This window comes from Lemur catta, chromosome 1 (genome assembly GCF_020740605.2).
Source record: "Lemur catta isolate mLemCat1 chromosome 1, mLemCat1.pri, whole genome shotgun sequence".
NCBI lineage: Eukaryota > Metazoa > Chordata > Mammalia > Primates > Lemuridae > Lemur > Lemur catta.
In genome coordinates, this window is record NC_059128.1 from 129,679,558 (window position 1) to 129,701,636 (window position 22,079).

General features: G+C 37.5%; 1 protein-coding gene across 1 annotated transcript in view; it reads right to left on the reverse strand.

Annotated features, from left to right (window-relative positions):
• Nucleotides 1-3,410: 3,410 nt before the first annotated feature.
• ST8SIA6 (ST8 alpha-N-acetyl-neuraminide alpha-2,8-sialyltransferase 6) overlaps nucleotides 3,411-22,079 on the reverse strand; it is a 104,204-nt gene continuing 85,535 nt past the window's right edge. Inside the window, exons 5-8 of the mRNA XM_045534196.1 lie at nucleotides 12,485-12,629; nucleotides 9,031-9,143; nucleotides 6,273-6,365; nucleotides 3,411-5,009 (exon numbers count right to left, since the gene is read on the reverse strand). Coding sequence (XP_045390152.1) covers nucleotides 4,541-5,009; nucleotides 6,273-6,365; nucleotides 9,031-9,143; nucleotides 12,485-12,629 — 820 coding nt within the window. The 3' untranslated portion in view covers nucleotides 3,411-4,540. The remainder of the gene's footprint in view (nucleotides 5,010-6,272; nucleotides 6,366-9,030; nucleotides 9,144-12,484; nucleotides 12,630-22,079) is intronic.

Genomic DNA, 22,079 nt, shown 5'->3' on the forward strand with positions numbered 1-22,079 from the left:
AAACTGATAGTGTGTGGCATTATGAGCTAGAATCTTAACTAAAGGCCTACCATTGTCTAGCAGTAATACTCAGACTTTCCATTTTTAATCCCCCAGATATACTTGAACTTTAAGCGTAGAAGATCAAATTCAATCCCTCTGACATTTAAGTCATGCTCATCATACAAGCAAATTTCTCGATGGTGTCACAGTCAGACTTGGCAGTGGTTACTCTAAAAGTCTACAAGATGGAGTTCATAGGTTTCTTTTTTTTGTTGTTGTTGTTGTCATTGTGTTTATCTTGGTGAAAAATTTGCAGTAATTCACCAGCACAGAACAAAAAAGAACTGTGATTTATGTTTTACAATGTACACAGCTGATACGCTGTAATGTCAAAATTCATGTTCCTAAAATCATATTTTAGGAAGTTCTAAGTAATGTACTGTTTTGGAACTAAAGGACTTGATTGGCACATCTTAGGCGGACATGTGGAAGGTCATGCTCTACTAGGACAGAAGTGTTACGGTGTGACATAGTTCACTTCCTTTCATTCTCCACAACACACTGACTACACCAGAGAGAGTGCAGGGCCCCCATCTTTTGTGAAATCACAGCAACTACAGACGCACTTGAGAAAGAGAGACAAAGAGTGCACATGCTCTATGTGATACTTACAACATACAAAATATGATAGAACATGAATTTTGGCAACACAGTATATCAGCTATGTAAATTATAAAACATAAGTCACCGATTTTTTTTTCCTTCTGTCATGGTGAATTATTGCAAGGTTTCCACTAAGACTAAAACTAAAACTATCAACTCCATCTTGTAGATTTGTAGATCAACCACCACTCAGCCTGACTGTGACACTCTCAAGAAATCTCTGGGTATCTTTTCAACCAAAGACTTTTTTTGGCTAATTTGAATCTAGGTAGGATGGTTGTAAAATTCCGAACATGCCTTTAGGATGGTAACACAAATATTAAATGCAAGACATAAGCTTCAGATGTGTTCACGTGGAAAGGTCTACAATTTTCTCCACGTACAAAAAAAAACTACACAAACATTTTGTGCTACTGAACTTTGTGAACTAAAAATAAAATCCTAAGCCTTTTTCAAACTGAATGGACCCCTCTGGGCCAAAGGTACCCCAGAAACACCTTAGAACTGAGTTCACAGCCGTGACAGGATGGGAGAGGTAAAGCACAATTACACATGTATGACTTCCCTTCATAAATATTCATGGATCTTCCTATAGCTTGTTGCATATGTATATTTGACTACCCATTCAGCATACAGCCCTGATGCCTTTTGTCTCTTTTTTGAAGCATGTGCCTGGCTTCTGACCTGCAGTCTGCTTCCCCACCTGTTGGAATGGCCTCCCACCAGGCTGCTACCCTTTATGTGAAATAAACCTCTCCTTTTTCCAAAGTGTAAACCTTCTTAATTAATTTTTTTTTAGTTAACGACTTTCACCAGAACTTAAGTATCATCATGCTTCTTGATCTTACAGCATTTGGAATATTTCTGAAATTCGTATCAGTGACACCAGAGATTCTGTTTTGATGTTCTAGAGAAAACGTCCTAAGTTAAAATAGAATGTTATATGGGAAAAACTTAAGTAAACTCTAAATGTCTTAATCATAAGTGATTTTTATTAAAATAACATATAAAGTCTCCACATTGTATATTTAATTATTTATTTCAGTAGATTCTATTACTTTTACTCATTGATCATATATTTCCAATATCATCAAAAAGAAGTCTACTTGTCATAAAACATTGTGAGGGAAACATTTTACTGACTGTAAAATACTAGAGTGTTCTGATCTATTTTTAATAATTCATTGCTAGTAGAGTGATTGAAACATTACCAATCCTGCTAACAAATTATTTAAGACTAATTAAATCCATTAGGAGCAATAGAAAAAAAGTCACCTATTCACCACCACAAGAAGAAAGATAATAAATAAGTTAGACTTTATGTAACAAAAATCATTTGCCTTTTAGAAAATATTTATATATGAACTTTCGAGCAATTTATGAAGCTAATAAGTTTCATTTGCTATCAAAGAACAAACGAACATATGAACTGAAAATAACACCACCAATGTCAACTTCAAAGTAAAGATGTACTTTATCGAAATGAGCAATTTACATCAGAGTGTTCTTGAAAGTGAGCATTTAGTAAAACAATAACATGGCTCAGGTAAGAATCAAAATTTATAATTATTGTGGCATGCTGACCTGGTCTGCTACATTTCTGTTTCCAGTCTTCTTGTAATGATACAATGAACAGGAAATTATAATTACTTAAGTCAAATAACTTATTCAGTAGATGCTTAGGAGTGACCTATATTAACAGGTATCATCATAACATGAGGAAGTGGTGTGAAAATGCTAGTATTCAGAATCTACCCAAGTTTTATTTTATATTGATGTTTAAATCATGAGTCTTATTTCTCATGTAAGCGTATATCTTTCCTTGTGATATAACCAATTCCACCAACAAATTTCAATGAAACCTGTGGGCTTCTTTCATAATCCTCCCTCTGCTCATGTTTTAGATTCTCAGGCCAGTAGGGCTTTGATGACCAGAACCCTGTGACTTTTAACTAACTACCTGACCTTTTGAATTGTTTCTCAGAAATGGTGAAATTTCTGCAAGACAAAGGACTTCAGATTCTAAAGGCCACTGCACAGACCTCCTAATGCCAAGAGTCATCATTTACCACAACTTGCCCCAATGCAGGTAGCCCTTTGTTAATTTCCCCTCCTTAAGAGGCCTATACTCTCCCTTAATTGGAAAGATGATTCAAGACTGCTTCTCTTGTTCTCTGAACAAGATGTCTTCCCTATTAAAATTTCCTTTCTTCCCTGGAAATCCTTGTTGTCTCAGCAATTGGTTATTCTGTGCCACAAGCAACTGGACCTAGGCTGGAACCCCCTTGCAATTTTGCTAACAGTGAGAATTAAGTTTTGGTGTGTCTTAATCCTTACAGCCTTCCTATGAAATTGGTCTGGTCAGTATTATTCCCATTTTGAAGATGAAGGACCAAGCCACCACCCCCACACAGTGTGTCCTCCCCTTTTGTGGAAGTTCTTGGGGCAAAGACCATGGTCTACCTTCAAATGACCTTGTTTTGATAGATCAAAATCAAGGAGACAGCTTTTTCCCCTATCACATTCCCTTTACCTAAAATCTTTCTCATTTGCTAAAAACTTACTCATTTTCTAGGTGTAATTCAGAAATCACCTCTTCTCTGAAATAGATACAGTAGTCCGCCCCTAATCTGCAGCTTCCTTTTCCATGGTTTCAGTTACCTGCGGTCAACCACAGTCAGAAAATATTACAGTATTTTGAGAGAGAGAGAGAGAGAGAGAGAGAGAGACATCATATTCATATAATTTTTATTACAGTATATTGTTATAATTGTCCTATTTTATTATTATTGTTCATCTCTTATTGTGCCTAATTTATAAATTAAACTTCATCACTTCATCATAGGTGTTACGCATAGGAAAAAACACAGTCTATATGAGATTCAGTACTATCCATCGTTTCAGGCATCCACTGGGGGTCTTGGACCATATCCCCTGTGGATAAGGGAAAGCTACTGTATGTTGAAATAGATTTCACTGAAATAGATTTAATTACCTCTGCTTCTGTTCCTCTTAGCACTTTATTTATAACTATTGTCATTATAACACTTATCATATCCTATTATAATTAATGATATGCCCATCTGCTTCCTCCTGCTAGAGATAGTCATCATCTTTATATCCCTCTCATAGATCCTAGTACAGGGCCTGGCATTAAGTAGCTATTCAATAATTTTTTTAAAAAATAAATGGAATGAGTGACTCCATAGACAAGGCAACAGGTAAGAAAGACCAGATTATTGTCACTACTCATATCCTTGAAGCACATCCCATCAGTGGGGGACAAAAAGGTCTAAGAGTGAGGAGGAACATTAATATAGAATTATAAAAAGCTATGAAAAAATGTAGATAAAGGAGGAAATGAAGTGGCCTAAATCCAACATCATTGCAACTAATATTACAAGTGACATATCACTGTGCACAGAGAAGAATTTTATTCCTGAATGATCAAGGATTTCTTATTTAATTAAGAAAAATCTTCCAGAGAAAGAAATCAAATGAATACTGGCAATTCAGCTGTTCTCTACAGAAAGTGTATCCAAGGCAGCATGCCTTTTATTATCAGTCTGGTGAGGGTAGACATGGCTGTTACAAATAGTATCAAAAAAAATTCATTGAGTCCCTACCTCACACCAAACATTATGCCAAGAATTTTCACAAATTATCAGATTTTAATTGCATGAGTCAGATATCATGGTCCCCATTTTACAGGGAAGGAAACTGAAGATCAGAACAATTGAATGACTTGATGAGGTTGCAAAATTAGTGGGGGAGCTTTGGTCAAACCAAATTCTGGTCTTTTCCTTTAATACTCTATAACCACATCCTTTAGTGTATGGAAACATTGTTACCCACCACATTTTATTAAAATTATTCCCATTTTAAGACATTTTGTTTAGGCTGTTTCACATTTGCTAAATTGTAGTTTGAGGATTCCTTTGACATGCAGTTGGAGGATCTGGCTATATTCTTTGGGCATCTGATGGAAACCACGTTTAGGTAACGTGTTGTCATAGTAGTGATGGCTGACAGGTGTGTTTTCTACAGTTTTAGAGAAGGGCCAAAATCCATAAAGCTTCACATTTTCACACAGTTCCACCGCGACACTTGCGATCATCAAACCGGTGGACAAGCGGTACGCGGTCACACCTTTAGTTCTCCAGAAAAGGGCCAGATGTTTCAGGTACTTGGGATGGAAAAACAGAACCTTCTGTCTTGCTTTAGAGTCTCTGAGTGTATAGTATACTTTAAAAGAGACACCAGTGTTGGCCCTGAAAGAAAATGCTGGCAGAAGAAGAAATGCATCTCCATAGGTTGCAATGTCCTCCAGAAATATTGCTTTCTTTTCCTTTAAGTTTCCATATCTGCCAAATTTTAAAGAAATTATAATAATAACAAGGGTAATAATCAAAGTAGCAGTTTTGGTAACATGAGGCTGAATGTACCAATGGTCAAAAAAGTGAACCACTTATATTCTGCATATAAAAGAGATAAAACTGTAGACTCAGGGAAAACCCATTCAAATAAGCATCATGCCAATATTAAAGACTAGATCTTCATCTCTCTTTCATGCAATACCTAGGCTTTCAACTTCTACTTTCTTCCTGGGCTATATTCTTACTGGACAGACATTTCTTATATTATTTTATATTCCGACTCAGTAATGTTTTTCTAAAGTTATATTTTGGCACTGAAACAGCTTCCAAATTTGTAACGATGAAATACTTTTCCAAACATAGCACGCATATCAATAGATTTTAAAAACTCATTGAGCTGTACACTTGTGATCTCTGTATGATATGATATGTACCTTTTGTACATATTTAAGTATAAAATAGAAGTTTCCTTTAGAAAACCTAAAATAACTATATATAAATATAGATATATTTTTAAATTTCCTCCATGTATTGTGCTATCTCTAGATGTATGATTTAAATAATACCTTACTAAGTATTCTTGTAAGCATGATTGTGAGTGTTTAGAAAATAAGCTTTCGGAATGCAGGCACAACATTTTGTTTTCTTTTAAGAGACACTAGAGTTATTTGGAGGGGCATAATCTATTCATAATATTTATCAGTCATTTTTGATTTAAAAAATGAAGTAAAACCATGTATGGGATTTTTTATTAGCCAACCAACAATTTTATAGTAGTTACACTGCAGAAGTGAATGGTCATTAGTTTTTAGTGATAAACTATTCAAAGTGAAAACTGCATTCATTTTGCAGATTGTCCTAGAACTCACTCTCTGAAGTTTCTAAGGACATTAAATTTTACCAAGAAAGTGCAGCCAAGATAAAAGAGTGATGTTAACACTCTGAAAGAAAATGGAAGAAAACAACTTTACCCTTGTTAAAAAAAAAAAAAAAAAGATGAGGAGAAAAGTTCTCATTTGATTTGAAATATTTAGCTTATGGCATTAGAAGTACAACTGAGTCATACCTTTTATGAACCACAACCTTGATAGAATGTCAAAATTTGCAAATATATTCTTATATATTTTCCCCAAAAGCCATTCCAGCTGTATTGCAAGTCAGTCTCAGCAAAAAGATTAACGCTCAGACTGAGAAACATGTTAAACAATGGAAAAATGTTCTTGAACAGTTATGTAAGTTGCAAGTACTTACTTTAGCATTATGATACTGGGATTGACAGTCACAAGATTTGTTTTGCTTCCAACATCTTTGTTAACATCTCCTGTGGTTGGGGGGAGGTTACATCTGAAATTTGGAAGGGAAACAATTTTTAAACTAGAACTTGTAAAAAAAAAAGTGTATATACACACAGATACATACAATAATTGTCCTTATATTGGAGAAAATCACTGCTGTTAAGAGCTCTTCAAAATCCATCTGATTTCCATTTAAAATTATTTAATAACTACAGAGCATTTGGTTGACATTGTATGAAATATACAAATTTGATAAAGACTTTTAATATTGATAATGATCTCTTTTAAGTATCAAAACCAGAAATGACAAGTACACCTTGCCTAACTTTTGAAGAGTTCCCAATCCTTTTATTAAAATTGTTATTTATACTGATTATATTCCCACAGTGGTAGGAGCACTAATTTATAGACTTTTAAAAAATTGAGGTACTGTCACTAAAGTTATAGAGTCTGCCAGAAGCAAAGACTACATTAAAAAATCAAAATCTTCTGATTCCCACATGGATAGTTTTGCCACCAAATCATGGTGTTAATAAATAAAACCTTAATGTCCTTATAGTGATGTTTTCATACCAGTGTTCTCATCTTCCTTTGAGTACTAATTTGTTTTTAAATTGGAAAGCAAATTATGAATTCTAATTTTGAGTAATTATATTCCCGTCACAAGAAAGGGAAAGTTGGTTATGACTCCCTCAATGCTGTTTGTAGAATTTCAAGTGGTAAAGCTAAGCATAAAAAGGGAGCATCTTTGAGGGATTCCTAAGGAAGGCTGTTTAAAGTTGACATAGTCTATAATATGACTGTTTGAAATATTCTGTACCATGCTTTATGAAACATACAAATAAATGGAACATGTACTTCCCTCATAGATATCAAAGATAAGTCAGAAAATAAATATGGCACCCTGGGAAAATAAATGTTAATCCTAGGTACTAAGCCATAGAAATGACTTTATTAGTGGGCTTCCCATAACAAGTCTACCTCCTAATACAGTCTCATGTTCTTTTGAAGAATCAAAAGTGACTTCCAATATAGTATCACAGGAGATTCCTAGGGGGAAGGGTATTTTTTTTGTGTGTGTATATACACATACACACACATATATAATTATATTTACATATGTATACACATATACACAAATACAGTATATAGTCATAGAATAGCACATGTATATAGTATACATGTACATGTATATATTATATACCATACATATATACATACAGTAGCACACTGCACTTCACATATATACACACATACACAGTAGTATAGTCATAGTATTGTAGTAGTATAATCATTACCTATTTTTTCCTCCCCCACTTATTTCATATCTCCCAATCTTTTGAAATGAAAAAAAAAAAACAGCTTCCAGATTGTGTTATAAACTATCAATATGCATAGCCAAAATAAGTTCAGGCTTAAAAAATTAAATTTCAATGACACCAACTACGTCTAGCCCTCATTTTGCCTTTCAGTTTAAATGACTGGCTTCAAAGGGAATTCTATATTCAGAAAAAATACCTGGCATCAGCAAATGTGGAATCTAGAAACATAGGGATTTATTTTAGAGTTATAAATTAAATATCTGCTGAGATTTTTTTTTTTTTTTTTTTTAGTATTCAAGCCTAAATTTATATTTCCTATACTCGCTATAAAGTAAAATGAATGTTTAGGCATAATCCTCAACACAGATGTTTTGGGAATTTTAAGTCTATAAAAAGTCTATTGCAAGAAGAATTATTTATATTCATTATGGCCTTTTCACACTGAGTTCTTGAAGGAAATGGCTCAACCATTCACATACTGGCCATTTTACCGTTAATCATGAAGAACATGAATATTCAGTAATTGTTGGACTGTCAGCTCTATGGTTGTTCCATCATTACCTTCAGCATAAATTTTAAAATGAGGGGGAGCTCTTTATTTAAAATCCTTTTCTTTTTTATTTGCAGCATTGACTCAATAAGGATCAAAGCATCATCTCTGATGTATACAATCAGTGCTCCTAAAACAGGGAGAAACAGATTTCTACTTAGTCTTTTAAAAGGTGCGTTTTAATTAAAGTCCATCTTCACACGGATAAATCACCTTTCCATCATATTCTGAAAGTGGAGATGCTTTGTAGAATGGCTTGTTAGTACCACTCACACACAGAAACCATTTTGTTTCTATTTTTGCAAGCTAGCTGGTATCGAGACAGAAAATGTTTAAAAAGACCGGAATTCAGAAACTGCACAATTTTTTAAAAATTGCAAGCCAGAAAACTAAACAATGGCGTTGCATGGCTGTAAAATACCTTGATCACCATTTTCCCAAGTATTATCCAAGAATAAAACATCCTTGAAATGTTCTGCAAGAAAAATGGTCTTTAAGATCAGGTGAGTCTGAGAAATGCTGTTCCTTAGAGTTTTTCCAAGGGAGCCATGGGACCCTTTAACATACTGAAGGCTCTGATAAGTCCTGTACTATAAATCCCTCATTCACCATGATTTCACCCAGAATTTTGTACCCGACCATAGCACATTATTATCCTTCTGGTATCAACATTCTGAGAAACTCATGAACCATGGGACACTTCGAGAAAGCTAACCTGAATAATTTGTAGACTTCAGCAACACAGCTCAAAGGTCAAAATTTCCATGAGATATCTTTCCACTCTCCCTCTAAAATACCCAACTGATCTTTTGTTTCAAAGAAACCAATCTGACAGGTCTTACCTAAAAACGAAGTCGGATTTGTCTATTTCAGCTCCACAGAGAGACTTATTGAGAATCCCCCCATTTCCAACCACTGCGCACTGATTGTAAGGGTACCCCACAAAAGGCTGGGACTAGCAGGAGAAAAGGAAAAACTATGTGAGATATCTTTAATTTTAGAATCACAAACATCAGCTTAATTCTAGTAACTTCACTTCTTATGTAGGCTAAGGAGAAGCAAAAAAACAAGAAAAGGAACAAGCAGCAATGTAGCGTGCTGATCAACTTATGACTTACAATAAAAAATCCTCACGGTGAACCTAAATTTCATTTCTCTTGAGAGGAATAGACATCATACAATATGCAACATAAAATAATACTATGAAATATAATATCTTTGTATACAAATATAATTTAACATATCTTACATCATATAATAAAGTAAATAAAATGAGAATGACAAAATTCCACATTGTGCCTTTCTGATAAACAGGACTTTTTTCAGCAAAAAAGAGAAAATAAAGAAATTAGAAAGCATGCAATCTTCTATTCCAGGGCATGAAGTTAATAGGTAATTTAGCAAAAATTCCCTGTGCTTCTTAAATATAAATTAGACCTTCAGGCTCAGTAATGGTATTAGATTTATGCCTGCCATCTCCACAAATGACCAGCCAGTGTGCTTCAGGGAGGCCTATCAACTCTGTGCTGACATATTTCAAATTAATTTCCAAGGCCTGAGTCTTTTTTATTTCCTCCTAGGGTCCAACTTGCTTACCCCAAAAGCTTTCTCACTTTCCCCAAGTCCTCTACAGTCTGAAACATAACTTTTCAAGTCAACGGTGCACTTTTCCTTTTCTGGTCACTTTCCCTGAAGTAAGAATGTGTGACCTGGAGCCCAGAGCAAAGGTGCCAGCTCATACTCCACAGTGATGAGGTCCCGATTCACCTACACTGTCTCTAGGTGCTGGAGCTGACTTGCGCAATCTGGTTCATATGGGTAAATATTCAGGAATTTTGTGAGCTAGTAGTTAAACCATTGGTAACTTGAAATTGTCCATGATGGGGATATTTACAACACTGAAATTGGCAAAGGCTACAAAATCAAGGTGCACCCCCTCCCAAAGCCAGTTTGCCAGCAGCACTGGCAACAGCCTATGTCCCATGTGGTTCGAGCAGCCCCAAGCACCGGCAGACACCCCTGAACCACTACGACTGGCATCTGCTCCTGGTGCTGCATCTGGGAGATGCCCAACAGGCAAAGAGAACTCAATTTCAGAACTTATCTCTTTGCAGGTTTGTCTACTGTGCTTGTCATGTGAGAGGCACTTGTTCCAAGTGCATAACTTATTAACACATTTAATCCACACAACAACCTTAGGAGCATTTTACAGATGGGAAAATAGAGGGATGAACTCAAGCAGGAACCAGAAAGGGGCAGAGCTGGGAATATGAACCCAGGCAGCCTGTTCCAGAGTACATGCTCTTAACCACAACCCATTGCACAGTTTCTCACCAGTTAAGTTATAACATTGACTTCGTTATTGCCTTATTTCTCGTTATAACCATAATGCCTAGTAGAAAGTGCCTGGCTCTGAAATGAATGGTTCCCAGATACCTCGGGCTATTTCATGACATTGAACTTCTAAGCTCAGGATGTCTTCAGACAGTGTCTACTAAATGCTTCCACAATAAATTCTGGATGTAATAGATAGGATAGAATGCAAAAATGAAAATATGCTCTTTATGGTACAAAACAGAAGAGATTATTGAGGGAAACGTATCTCAAATTATGCACTCAAAATAATGAATGTTTTTCTCTGGTTTCCTGGTCACTGGGGGAAAACATCCATATGCTTCAGTATCTCATGTTCAGTAGGAATTTAAATCAATTACAAACCTCGACATTCCCTTAAATAAACCTCCAGAGAAAATGCAAATTTGCACAGCTCCACTGCCTGCTCCTGGCACACTCTGGCTGAAAATTAATTTTGTTGTTTCCCTTTTCAAGTGACTTAGAAAAGTTCGTGGAGGAAGTGACTTCACACCACTTAATCAAAAGCAATCTGCTGTGTGCCCAGCAGTTAGTCCCCGAGAGCTGCATGTAGAAGGCTGGAGTAGACCACCAGCCCCACCTATCCATGGAAGGTGAAGGTTGAAGCAAAGCAAAAAAGTGATCTAGCTCTACAATTGTTACTATGTTGACTGCAGAATTTCCTCTCCCCAGCTTTTAAAAAAAATCGGTATAAATTTGGAAAGCAGACACAATTGTTAACTGCATCACAATTCTCAAACCTATGCTAAGTTATTTCTTTCAAGTTATCCAATGAGAAACAAAATAGCTGCTGCTTCTCTGTTCTGGTCAGTAGAAAGCAACACAAATACTAACAAAAATTGCATAAGTGAAAAAGTTGCTCATTGTCAAATTCTCCAAAGCCTTCCCTGATAGGGAATAGAAATATTATTTTGTTATCTTTTCAATTATTGGAAATTTCTATGCACTGTGAGAATTCTTTATGAGTTATTTTTGCACCCTTTTTCTCCCAGAAAATTTGTAGTATTTTCTTCTTTATCGTTTTCCATTTATTTCTCATTTACTCTCTGCAAATTATTCTTCCTCTGCATCATACTATAAAAAATTGGAACTTACATGATCAAAAATAAATTAATTGAAAGAAGTCAAAGGCTCAACGAAAGAGAATTGTAACAATCTAACATCCTACAGTTGGCAAACTGCACATATAAAGGGATCCCATTTTGGCCATATTGACTTGGTCTAACTGCTTTTAATCAAATCATGGAAAGGTGCCTGAAGTGCATATTTATAAGCAATGGTAATTTTCCTCTTCATAGTAAAAATTTCCCACGTTTGGATTTGTATTAAGGGTCAAGTTTCTCCTCACTGTGTCAAGTGATACTATCTCATATCATCACTCATTTGTTTACTTAACAAATATGTAATGAATGCCTATGTGTACTGGGAAATGTTCTAGGAGCTTGGGATACATCAGTGAACACAGACAAAAAGCCCTGTTTTTATGGTGGTTATGTTTGTTGACCACAATTCTTACACATTTCCTTCCCAAAGACAAGCCACATAAGCCTTACAGTTCTTTGTGAAGGAACTGATGTAGCCACCCAAACTGACAACCGGAGAATCTCACTCCAGGTGAAAAATGGCCACCTTCACAAGCCTCAGCAATTAGTATGCAGAAAACTCAAGCACCACATCTCATTCAAAGAAGAGTCCAGAAGACTTGGGACTGGAAGAGCTCATCATTTAAGATATAAATAGCTTTTCCTGCAGAGCCACACTGCATTCAAACTGCCTTTTTACAATGGCCCACTGTATGTATTTTATACAAAATAAGTCCATGGTGTTTTAATTAATCCTTCATTATTACAAGTTATAGCTTAAAATGAGAGGAAATTCATCTAGAATGGTGACGCAAATAACCCATAACAAATCTTTACTCACCACTGGAAACATATGAAAAATATTCTTTCTAATTGGGATTTGTTTTTTACTTTCCACCTCGTAACTCACATTAGTCCCAACTGGAGTATTATTTTGAGAAACAACAAAGTTTTCAACGGCATCACAACAGGAAGCAAGTTTTGCTCTGCAAAGGAAAAGAAGACAAGTGAGCCAAGGCATAAGATTAAAAACCCAAAAACAGAGGCTACAATGGAAATGTAAAAGGGGAGTCTGCCATATTGACTTTCTAGAAGAAGATAAATTATTCACAAAGATGACATTTTTATCTCATTCAATTCTAACTGTCCCTGGATGGTGGGGTGGTAACTCATCAAGGTGAAATAGCAAAGCAGTTAAACATACTTACACTCAGGTAAGGACTTTCTCACTCATAGAAAATACTCATGAATACAACAGTTTTAAATATAAAAACTTCCTTCTAAAAATATTGTTAAAACATTGAAGAGAAAAACGTGGGACGACATTATAGTTATTTTGCAAAGTACAGAAACTAAGCTAACAGAATCACAGTCACCAAAGCAGTATGTAGTCATTTACTATGAGACAAGTCCAACAAAAAAGAGAATTATTTAACACAGTGAATCTTTAAGGGAAGTGAATTTAACACATTGACTGATACACTAGAAAAAAAAAATTTTTTTCCCTTGGATCCATGGTGTTTTATTAAGAAAATAGAATAAAAACTTCGAAAACAAAATGATCCTTTATAATTTAATGAAAAATTTATTTTTTATTGTTTTCTGTGCGTTACTTATATGCAACTTGAAAAATAGTTCATGTGGCTCCCAAGGTAGAGACGTGTGAGTTACATATGCTTCACGAGGCTCAAAACTAGCATGAGTTAAATACAACTCACATGGCAGTTAATGTGTTAAAGTTGTCATTCCTCATAGAAAGCCCAGAAAAACATAAATAGTACCAACTATATTTCAAAACTATCACTGTGGAATGAAACATCATTGTTAGAATGCAGACCCAGAAAGGTGCTTTCAGGGATCACCCAAGCTAGCCCTCAACCTCTGGCAGGTGAATATAGAAGCACTCAGAATTTATATTTCATTAATGTACTTCTTCAAAGACGTAGATTCCAGAGCAATCTTGAGAAATATTCTGGGGTTTAATCAACCTTAAAGTCAAAATCAAGGTGTACCCCTTGATTTTGTCAAGAGATAAATACAAGAGATTCTTCCATTTGCACAACGGAACTATCTATTCACTTAAATCCATTTTCATCAATAGGTTTTCATAGACTCCCTTCATAAAAATATTTCATGTAATTGAAAATGGCAATCAAGCAAAACTTTAATCTTTTCAATCTTGAAGAGTGTACAGAATTTCCTCTTCTCTCAGGTTTTCCTCAAAGGAAAAGTTTTTCATTAGTTTAGTCATCTTTTTCCTCTTTAAATTTTGACTTATTTCTCCATATTACTTAAAAATATGTATCCAAGCTGGATCCAATCACAGGACAAGGGCGAGGGAATATTCAGCAAGGAGGTTGACTCTGCCTAGATTCATTAGAATTGGTCCTTTCTCATTCCACACTCTTATTACTGGTTTTTGGTCCTGAATGGTAAACATTTGTACATGTTTCTAATGAATTTTGTCCTTTTGAAAAAATACAATTCTCTAACTTGTCACAGTAATTTTAAATTCTGTCTTCCTGAATGCCAATAATTCTCAAGGTATGAAAAGTCAAGATGCTACTATATGCATCCTAAAGTCAAGGTTTTCAACAATACTTCCTCCATCAGTTAACTTATATCACTGAAATACTGTAGTCTTCTTAATTGAATTCTGTCACATGCTCATGACTTCTTTTTGTATTTTAGAACCTATCATTGCAAAAAGATGGTTCATGGAGATTAGCAAAAGAAAAAAAATGAAAATGAAATGATGTGTAGTCAAAAACATGATACTAAGTAATTTTTAATTATAAATTTAATTTGATAACAATTCATGTGACATATTGCAAACTCAGAAATCCTTATGTGTTTATAATTTTAAATGTCTCTTTTATCCAGCATTTTGAGGAAAGGCAATATAATATAACAAATTCCTGTTTAGCTCTGACAAATAACTTAATTTCTCTAAAGATATTCAGTACTGACACGAATACTGCATCACCAAAAACACTAACCAGAGTTCCTTTTGTGCTTTTTGTTATATTAGTAAATTTTTTTTCTGAAATTATATTTTTAAAATACAAAATTTTCAAACCTACGGGAAGGTTGAAAGAAATGGACAATGAGCACTTGAATATCCACCAGCTAGATTCTGCAATTAACTTTTCATTATATTTGCCTTATTGCATATCTACCCAGCAATCCATTTTTGTTGTAATCGTTGCAATTCAGAATAAATTACAGGTCTCAGTATGCTTCCCCTCTAAACACCTCCTGTCTCCATCCTTCCCTCAAACCCCAGAAGCAACCACTTTTGTGACTAATTCCCATCATAGATTAGTTTTGTCTGGTCTAGAATATGAAGAGAATCATACCACTTGTGTGCTTTTAAGTAAGACTTTTTTACTCAGCATAAATGGTTTTGTAATTTATATATGTTGCCGTGTGTTTCAGCAGTTTGTTCCTTTTTATTGCTGGAGTAGTACTCCACGGTATGGGTGTCCCAGAGTTGGTTTAGCCATTCTCCCATCAAGAGTCAACATTAACCATCTAAACACTCATAATAATCTCCCAGGAAGAATAACAGAATAATCATCCAAAATGTCATTTCTGCAAGCTGCGTTTAGTCACAGACGAAGGGGACTTGTTAAGCCTTTGTATCCAGTGGCAGGATGACAAATGTATGCTCTCATCACTTCCCAGCTCATGCAGGTGTTAACCAAAAAGCCTGCCATTTCTGTGACACCTCAGTTGTCTGTAACTTGAGCTTTTACATCTCACAATAGTAAATATCCCAGCCAGATCACAAGACACAAGCCTGACCCTGCTAAAGTGCTGTACTTTCAGAGCCTTTGCACACTCATTATCCCATGCGATTCGCACCACAGGCAAGGAGGTAGAAAATACTATTATTCCCATTTTAGAGATGAGAAAACAGGGATTGAGAGAGGGTAAAATGACATGACCAAGGCAGGCAGGTTGTCAATGACTCCAACTTATGTCTTTAGACATCAGTTCTCGGCAGTTTACACTACAATATGTTGTCATTGAGGGGAATGCTGTCATTTAAGCCTCTTCCTTTTGGATGCTTTCTGAAATTGTGTCATGATAACATGGTTGTTCACAAAGTAATGCTGGTAGCACCTTGCGGAAAACCTGCCCGGGCACAACTCGAAGGCTATGGTACCATTTATATATAAATGCTTCAAATCCTATATACAACTAAGACATTTGAGGCTCTCATTTTACATAGAAGATGTGCAGGATCCTCTATGGGATCAGGGTTATCAGGCAATCTGGTCAATATGCCCTAAACAAAATGGAAAAGAAAGCCTAGCTTGGTGACAATCTAACCCCTGCTGTGTCCCACCTTCAGCAATTCGCACCATATAGTAACCCAGGTTCAAAAGACAATATACTGCCCTCTGCCCCCCAGGAAAAAATCGGGACCCTCTGTGCTGCACTGAGTCCCACAATTCAGAAGAGAATTCAGAATTCATATTCTTTCAAAAGTGCTTAACTTTCAAGAGGTAGGCTGGCCTTGGGAGAATCTGCCTGAATCCTTGTAGCATTGATCTATAAAGATGGAATCTCAAAATGTGCAATATCATTTTTTGCATAACAGGTGGTCTAATAAATACACTTTTGAGAAAGGGATCTTTGTTAAAATGGTGGAGATTGTTTTTTCTTTTTCATTGTAGGTGCTATTTTCTTTTCTTAAAAAAATGTTTTTGTTTGTTTTTGGTTTTATTCAAGTCTCAGGTCAAAATTCTTCTTCAGTTCTAAATGCAATGCTTCCTGGATTTCCATGAAATGTTAATGACAACTTAAGGTTTTCAGTGCAGAGGACAGGCTAGGACACCCTGAATACTAATGACCTAAAGGCCGGAGCCCAAGCTCCCAGGCATCGCTTCTGTTTATTAAACTCTCTGATAGACTCTCTAACGAGATGTGGGGCTGTTACGGGGAGGTAGAGGCTGCAGGCACTTTCTAAGCACTAATAAAAAGCTAGATTTCTGGGATTCATTCTCTGTGATTCTAATGAGGGTCCTAAAAGAAGGAGTTTTAAAAGGTAAGCACCTGCAGAAACTCAAAGGACTTATTTACCATCCTAACCATTTCTAAAACAGTCAAATTTCTTTTCCTTCACCAAAAACACAACAAACCTAAGCCAAGAAATACACCACCTGCCTCTCTCCTGTTGATATTCCTTTCTTTTTGCCTTTCCTCTGGCCCCACCCAACCCTATAAAATTCAGTGATTGATAATTCAATAATAAACATTCAGTGCAATCTCACTATGTGCTACATACTTACATTGATTATTTTACTTAAGCTCTACAATAGTTCTCCAAAATAGGTACAATTAATACTCTTATTTTGCAGACGAGGACAATTCAGGCTCCTACAGTTAAGGAGGTCCCAGAGTACATAATCATTCATATTTATTTAGCACCAAATAAATACCAAGCACTGAGAGGTGCTGCTGTCTACACATTGATCAATAAACTAAGCATTGTCTCTGCCTTTATGGTGTTTGTGATCTGGTAGGGAAGAAAAAAGGATTTATAAGGATGAATTCTAAGGTAGTAAGTGGCAAAGCCAAGATTCAAACCCGGGATTCAAACCTTTACTGCAAAGCCCACTTCCAGGGCATGCCCTACAAAGAACTATGGTGTGCAATGGGGGAAATTAACATGAGTAAAATATTCTTGTCTGAACTGTCATATCTTACAACCCAATACATTTTTCTAGAATCCTCAAGTTCATAATTGGAAGCACTTCTTAAAGAAAAAAGTAGGAGAGATCGATGGGCTCAAAGGGCCTTTCTACCACCGTTCACGTCACATCCTGTAGAAAACCCCGCCCGCGCGTTCTCCGCACACAGTGGTCATGTCCTAGTGGCTGTGCTGGACTCTGCAGGAGTTTGTGTGTTTGCGTGTGGGCCTGTGTGTACAGCTATGGGGAGGAAGGGTCTGGGGAATGTGGGAGAGAAAGAATAACTTGGTATTGAGGGTTGAGAACGAGTCCTCCCTGGTTGGAGGCTACTTAAGGCATGAAGAAGAAGTACAGGCTTTCACCTGACTCGATAGAACCCAGCGGCATGCACTGGCTTACCAAACTTCAAATGTGACCTGAAACTGCACAGTTAAAGGAACAGTGGCTAGAAGGAGAGAGGAGAGACACACTCTACCCTGTAATGTTCAAACCATGCCCGGCATGCGTGGGTCTGTGGGGAAGGCTTTACTTTCAGAGGCACGTTGACAATCTGGGAGCCTGTCTGGAGGGAAAAGATTGAAATCTGTGACAGATGAAGAACTGATCATGTCCAGGCAGGAGAACAGCAGCTTCAGGGGATTCAACAGCTGTCTTCAAATATTTTATGAACTATAATGTGAAAGAAGAATTAGATTTAACTTAGGGAGCTTCAAGATATAGAACTAGAACTGTTATGGTCTGAATGCCTGTGTACCCCCCAAGAAAAAAATTCCTATGTTGAAACTCTGCCCTCAATGTGATGGTATGAGGAGGTGGGGCCTTTGGGAGGTGGTTAGGTCATGAGGGTGGGTCCCCATGAATGTGAGGTTACAGTGAGAAGCTGACTGTCTGCAGCCTGGAAGAATTATCCTCACTAGAACTTGCCAGAACTAAGCTGGGACCCTCATCTGGGACTTTCAGTCTCCAGAACTGTGAGAAATAAATGTTAGTTGTTGAAGCCACCCAGTCTATGGTATTTTATTACAGCAGCTCGAGCCAACTAAGATAAAGAGCAATGCATAGAGCAATTCAGCACACATTCATAGAGCAGCAGACAGGTGATGCTCGCAGCCCAAAGTCACAGAATCACAATTTACGAAGTATTAAATACAAATATGAATAAAACATGAGGGGGCCCTCCAGGAGCTTATGTACATCAGAAGAGACAGACACAGATCATGCCTGGTATTTCGATATTATCATTTCAATATAATACGAGGTTATACTAAGAACACATGGGAAGTGCACTTTAACCTGAGCATTAACGGGAGATTTCATGAAGGTGGTGTTAGCACAGTGCCCAGCACACAGGAAGCACTTGATAAATATTTGTTCACCGAATGAATAAACCTGTTTGGGAACAACCTTTCAGGTCACGTAGAATGAATGGAAGGCAGTGGAAAGAGACCAGACTAGGAAGTGACTGGCAGGTTACTGCTAGAGTCACCTAATTAAAGATAGAGTTGGAACCCATTCTACTAAGTGAAGTATCCCAAGAATGGAAAAATAAGCACCACATGTACTCACCATCAAATTGGTTTCACTGACCATCACCTAAGAGCACATTCAGGAATAACATTGATCGGGTGTCGGGCAGATGTGGGTGGGGAGGGGATGGTGTATACATACATAATGAGTGCGATGCGCACTGTCTAGGGGAAGGACACGTTTGAAGCTCTCACTTGGGGAGGTGGGGGTGCAAGGGCAATATACATAACCTAAACTTTTGTACCCCCACAATATGCTGAAATAATAAAAAAAAATCATGAAGTTACAGTGAATATTATATGAAAACCAAAATAAACTAGATATTGACTGAAAATGTCTAAAAAAAAAAAAAAGATTTAAAGGGCCTACACTGAGCAAGTGATTTATAGGGTGAAAGGCAAGGAGGAAAATTTGTAGGTGGAAAAAACAAAGATAACAGATTTTTAAAAAAAAGGCTGTTAGGCGATCAGACAATGGCTCAAGGAGCAGGTGCACTTCTAGGTCTTCCCCCAAACCTCAATGCTCTCTGGGGAATCCATTCTTTTCACAGAATTCATCAAGAGCATCTCATGTTCCAGGCACTGTGCTAGGCCCTGAGAATATGCCAATGAATGAGTCAGACGCCATCCCTTGCACCGGGACAGCACAATGTAGATGAGAAGTAAAACACCGCACTTCGGAGCAAGGCAATGAAGGTGAAAAACGGTTAACTATGGTCTGGAAGGAAAGGTCAGCAAAAGAGGGGGAATCTTTTTTTCTACAAAGGGTCACTGAACTGCAGGTAAGAAAATCAATAACTGGTTGTGCAAACAAAGAACAATTTGATTCCCCTCCACCTCCCGAGAGCCACAGAAAAATATTGTATTCATAAGCTTATAAATTTTTGAAAAGGGAATAGAAAACTATTTAATGAACTCAGAAAATATTTCTTACATTTTGGCATTTACATTACTGTGAACTGCAGAAAAGAGGTAGAGAGGTCAAAGAGAAAGAGCAAACTAAAACTGCAGAGAAACCAAAGGAAAAAAAAGAAATAGATGGACATAGCAGGTGACAGAGAAGAAAAAGAAAAGCATCAGACACAGAAAGTGAAACAAGGAAGGAAAACCCTGAGAAAAGCAGAAGAAATGAAGACAGAAGGTAAAAGATAGTCGCACAGAAAAACCAAGGATATAGAGACACGTGAAATGTCCAGAGAGGAATTCAAACACCGACATGGTTACACAGAACCACAGATTTATAAGACAGAACCTTCAGCAGAAAGGGGACCAGAAAGACACAAGACAGAGGACCAGATAGGAATGTAAAAGAGGAAACATGTGAGTTTGAGGCTTGTGTACACAAATGCAGAAATGATAACATGCCTCGTGCTTACTATGTCCCATGCATTTTTCCAAATCCTTTATATATTAACTTATTTAATCCTCATAACAGCCCTCTGAGAGAAACACTATTATTATCATTACTGTTGTCCCCATTTTCCAGACGTGGAAGTTGAGTTAGAGAGGTGAAGCAACTTGCCTGAGGTCACAGAGCCAGCAAATGACGGGACTGAGATGTGAACACAGGTTGTCCAGTCTTGATATCTGTGTGCTCTTAATACTGCCCTAAACTCCTTCTAAATGTTGCCTAATATGGGCATAAATAAACCATAACAGGGACAGAGATAGCCCACACAGCCACTGTCACAAGACGTGGATACATTCTGACCTGCATGGGAAAATATCTACATCTTAGGGTACTTGGGAAATTGTGATTACATATTTTTAAGTGGTGCTGAATTTTCATGGCTATATGTGTAATAAAAGAGGGAAACAGCGTCCAAATCCCTCCCTCATGAAGCCCAGGGAAGACACAGCCAGATACAGGTTCAGGGTCCAGGAGTCCATGTAGTCAAGGCTAAGGCAGAAAATCCCTGCCCAGGCAACAGATTATTGGGTCTGTATAAACCAAGACAAAGCTCCTAAGAGAAAGAGGATGGACACACTCAGGAGAACGAATACGAATGGCAAATACAAAAGAGGGGAGAGTTAAGACTTGAGTGACGTGGAACAGCGTTCAAGGAAAATTGGAGATTTCATTCATTCATTTATCCATGCGCGTGCACATTTATTTGGCAAATCAAGCTCTTACTACTGTTCTCAGTACTAGGGACATAACAGAAAAAGGACAGAGCACATGCCCATGGAGAGCTTGTAGTCTAGTGGGAAAGAGACAACAGCAAACAATTAATGCCATGAGTCTACACTGCAACGGGGAGGAGGTGGAAGGAGCTGGGCCAAGCCATGCCAGGCCTGCTGTATACCACTGAGGCATTAAAAAAAAACCAGCCAAGACAGGCAGAACTGCAGCCCACGGAGAACGTCCTTTTGTGACGAGAGTGGACCTTCCAGACTGGCGTCCCTGCCCGTGTAAGGTTGGGGAGCCCACGGTTTTGGAGCACTTCTGAGTGGGACAATCCATTTGCTTACATCCCTAATCATGTGTTTATAGTTTGCTGGATCAGTAATAGAGCAGAGTGAAAGCAAGTTCAAGTTCGACTGAGTCCAATTCCATGTCCAGACAAACCCAAGGACCTGGGCCAGCCGTGGGGTCCGGAGCACACAGGAAGGTATCTAACCCACCGGGGGTGTCAGGGCTTAGCTCCCCAGAAGAAGCAAGGTTTAAGCTGGAAACCTAAAAAGATAAATAGAGCTGGCCAGGCAAGGTGGGAGAAGGAGACGGAGGGATAAAGGCTATTTGAGAAGCAGGGAAGAGGGAGTGTGGCAGCCGGAAGGAAAGAGAGAGAGGGAAACGTGAACAATTATGAAAAAAATCCTGTGTGGCTCAGGAGACAAAGCGCTGGTGGGGACGCTGCAGAACTGCCCCCGAAGGGCGCTAGGAACAAGCCAAGGTAAACAGTGTGACTGTCTTCTACGGGGAAGGGGAAGCCACGGAAGGGTCTCAGGGAAGTGACATAGGAAAAATGCATTTTAGGATGTGCACCCTGGCTTCAGTGAGGAGGACAGATCTGTTGGATCTGAAAATGATCCCACTAACCAGTTAGAAGGATATGGCAGTAACCTGGCATTGTGGGTATTCTCCAGAGCTGGCCCCATTGATTCCTTCTCTCCTTGTTTGCATGTGTGAAATGAAATCTGCAACTCCTCCCTTGAATCCAGACTGGCCTTAGTAATTACTTGGACAACAGAATGCCGCAGAGGTGGC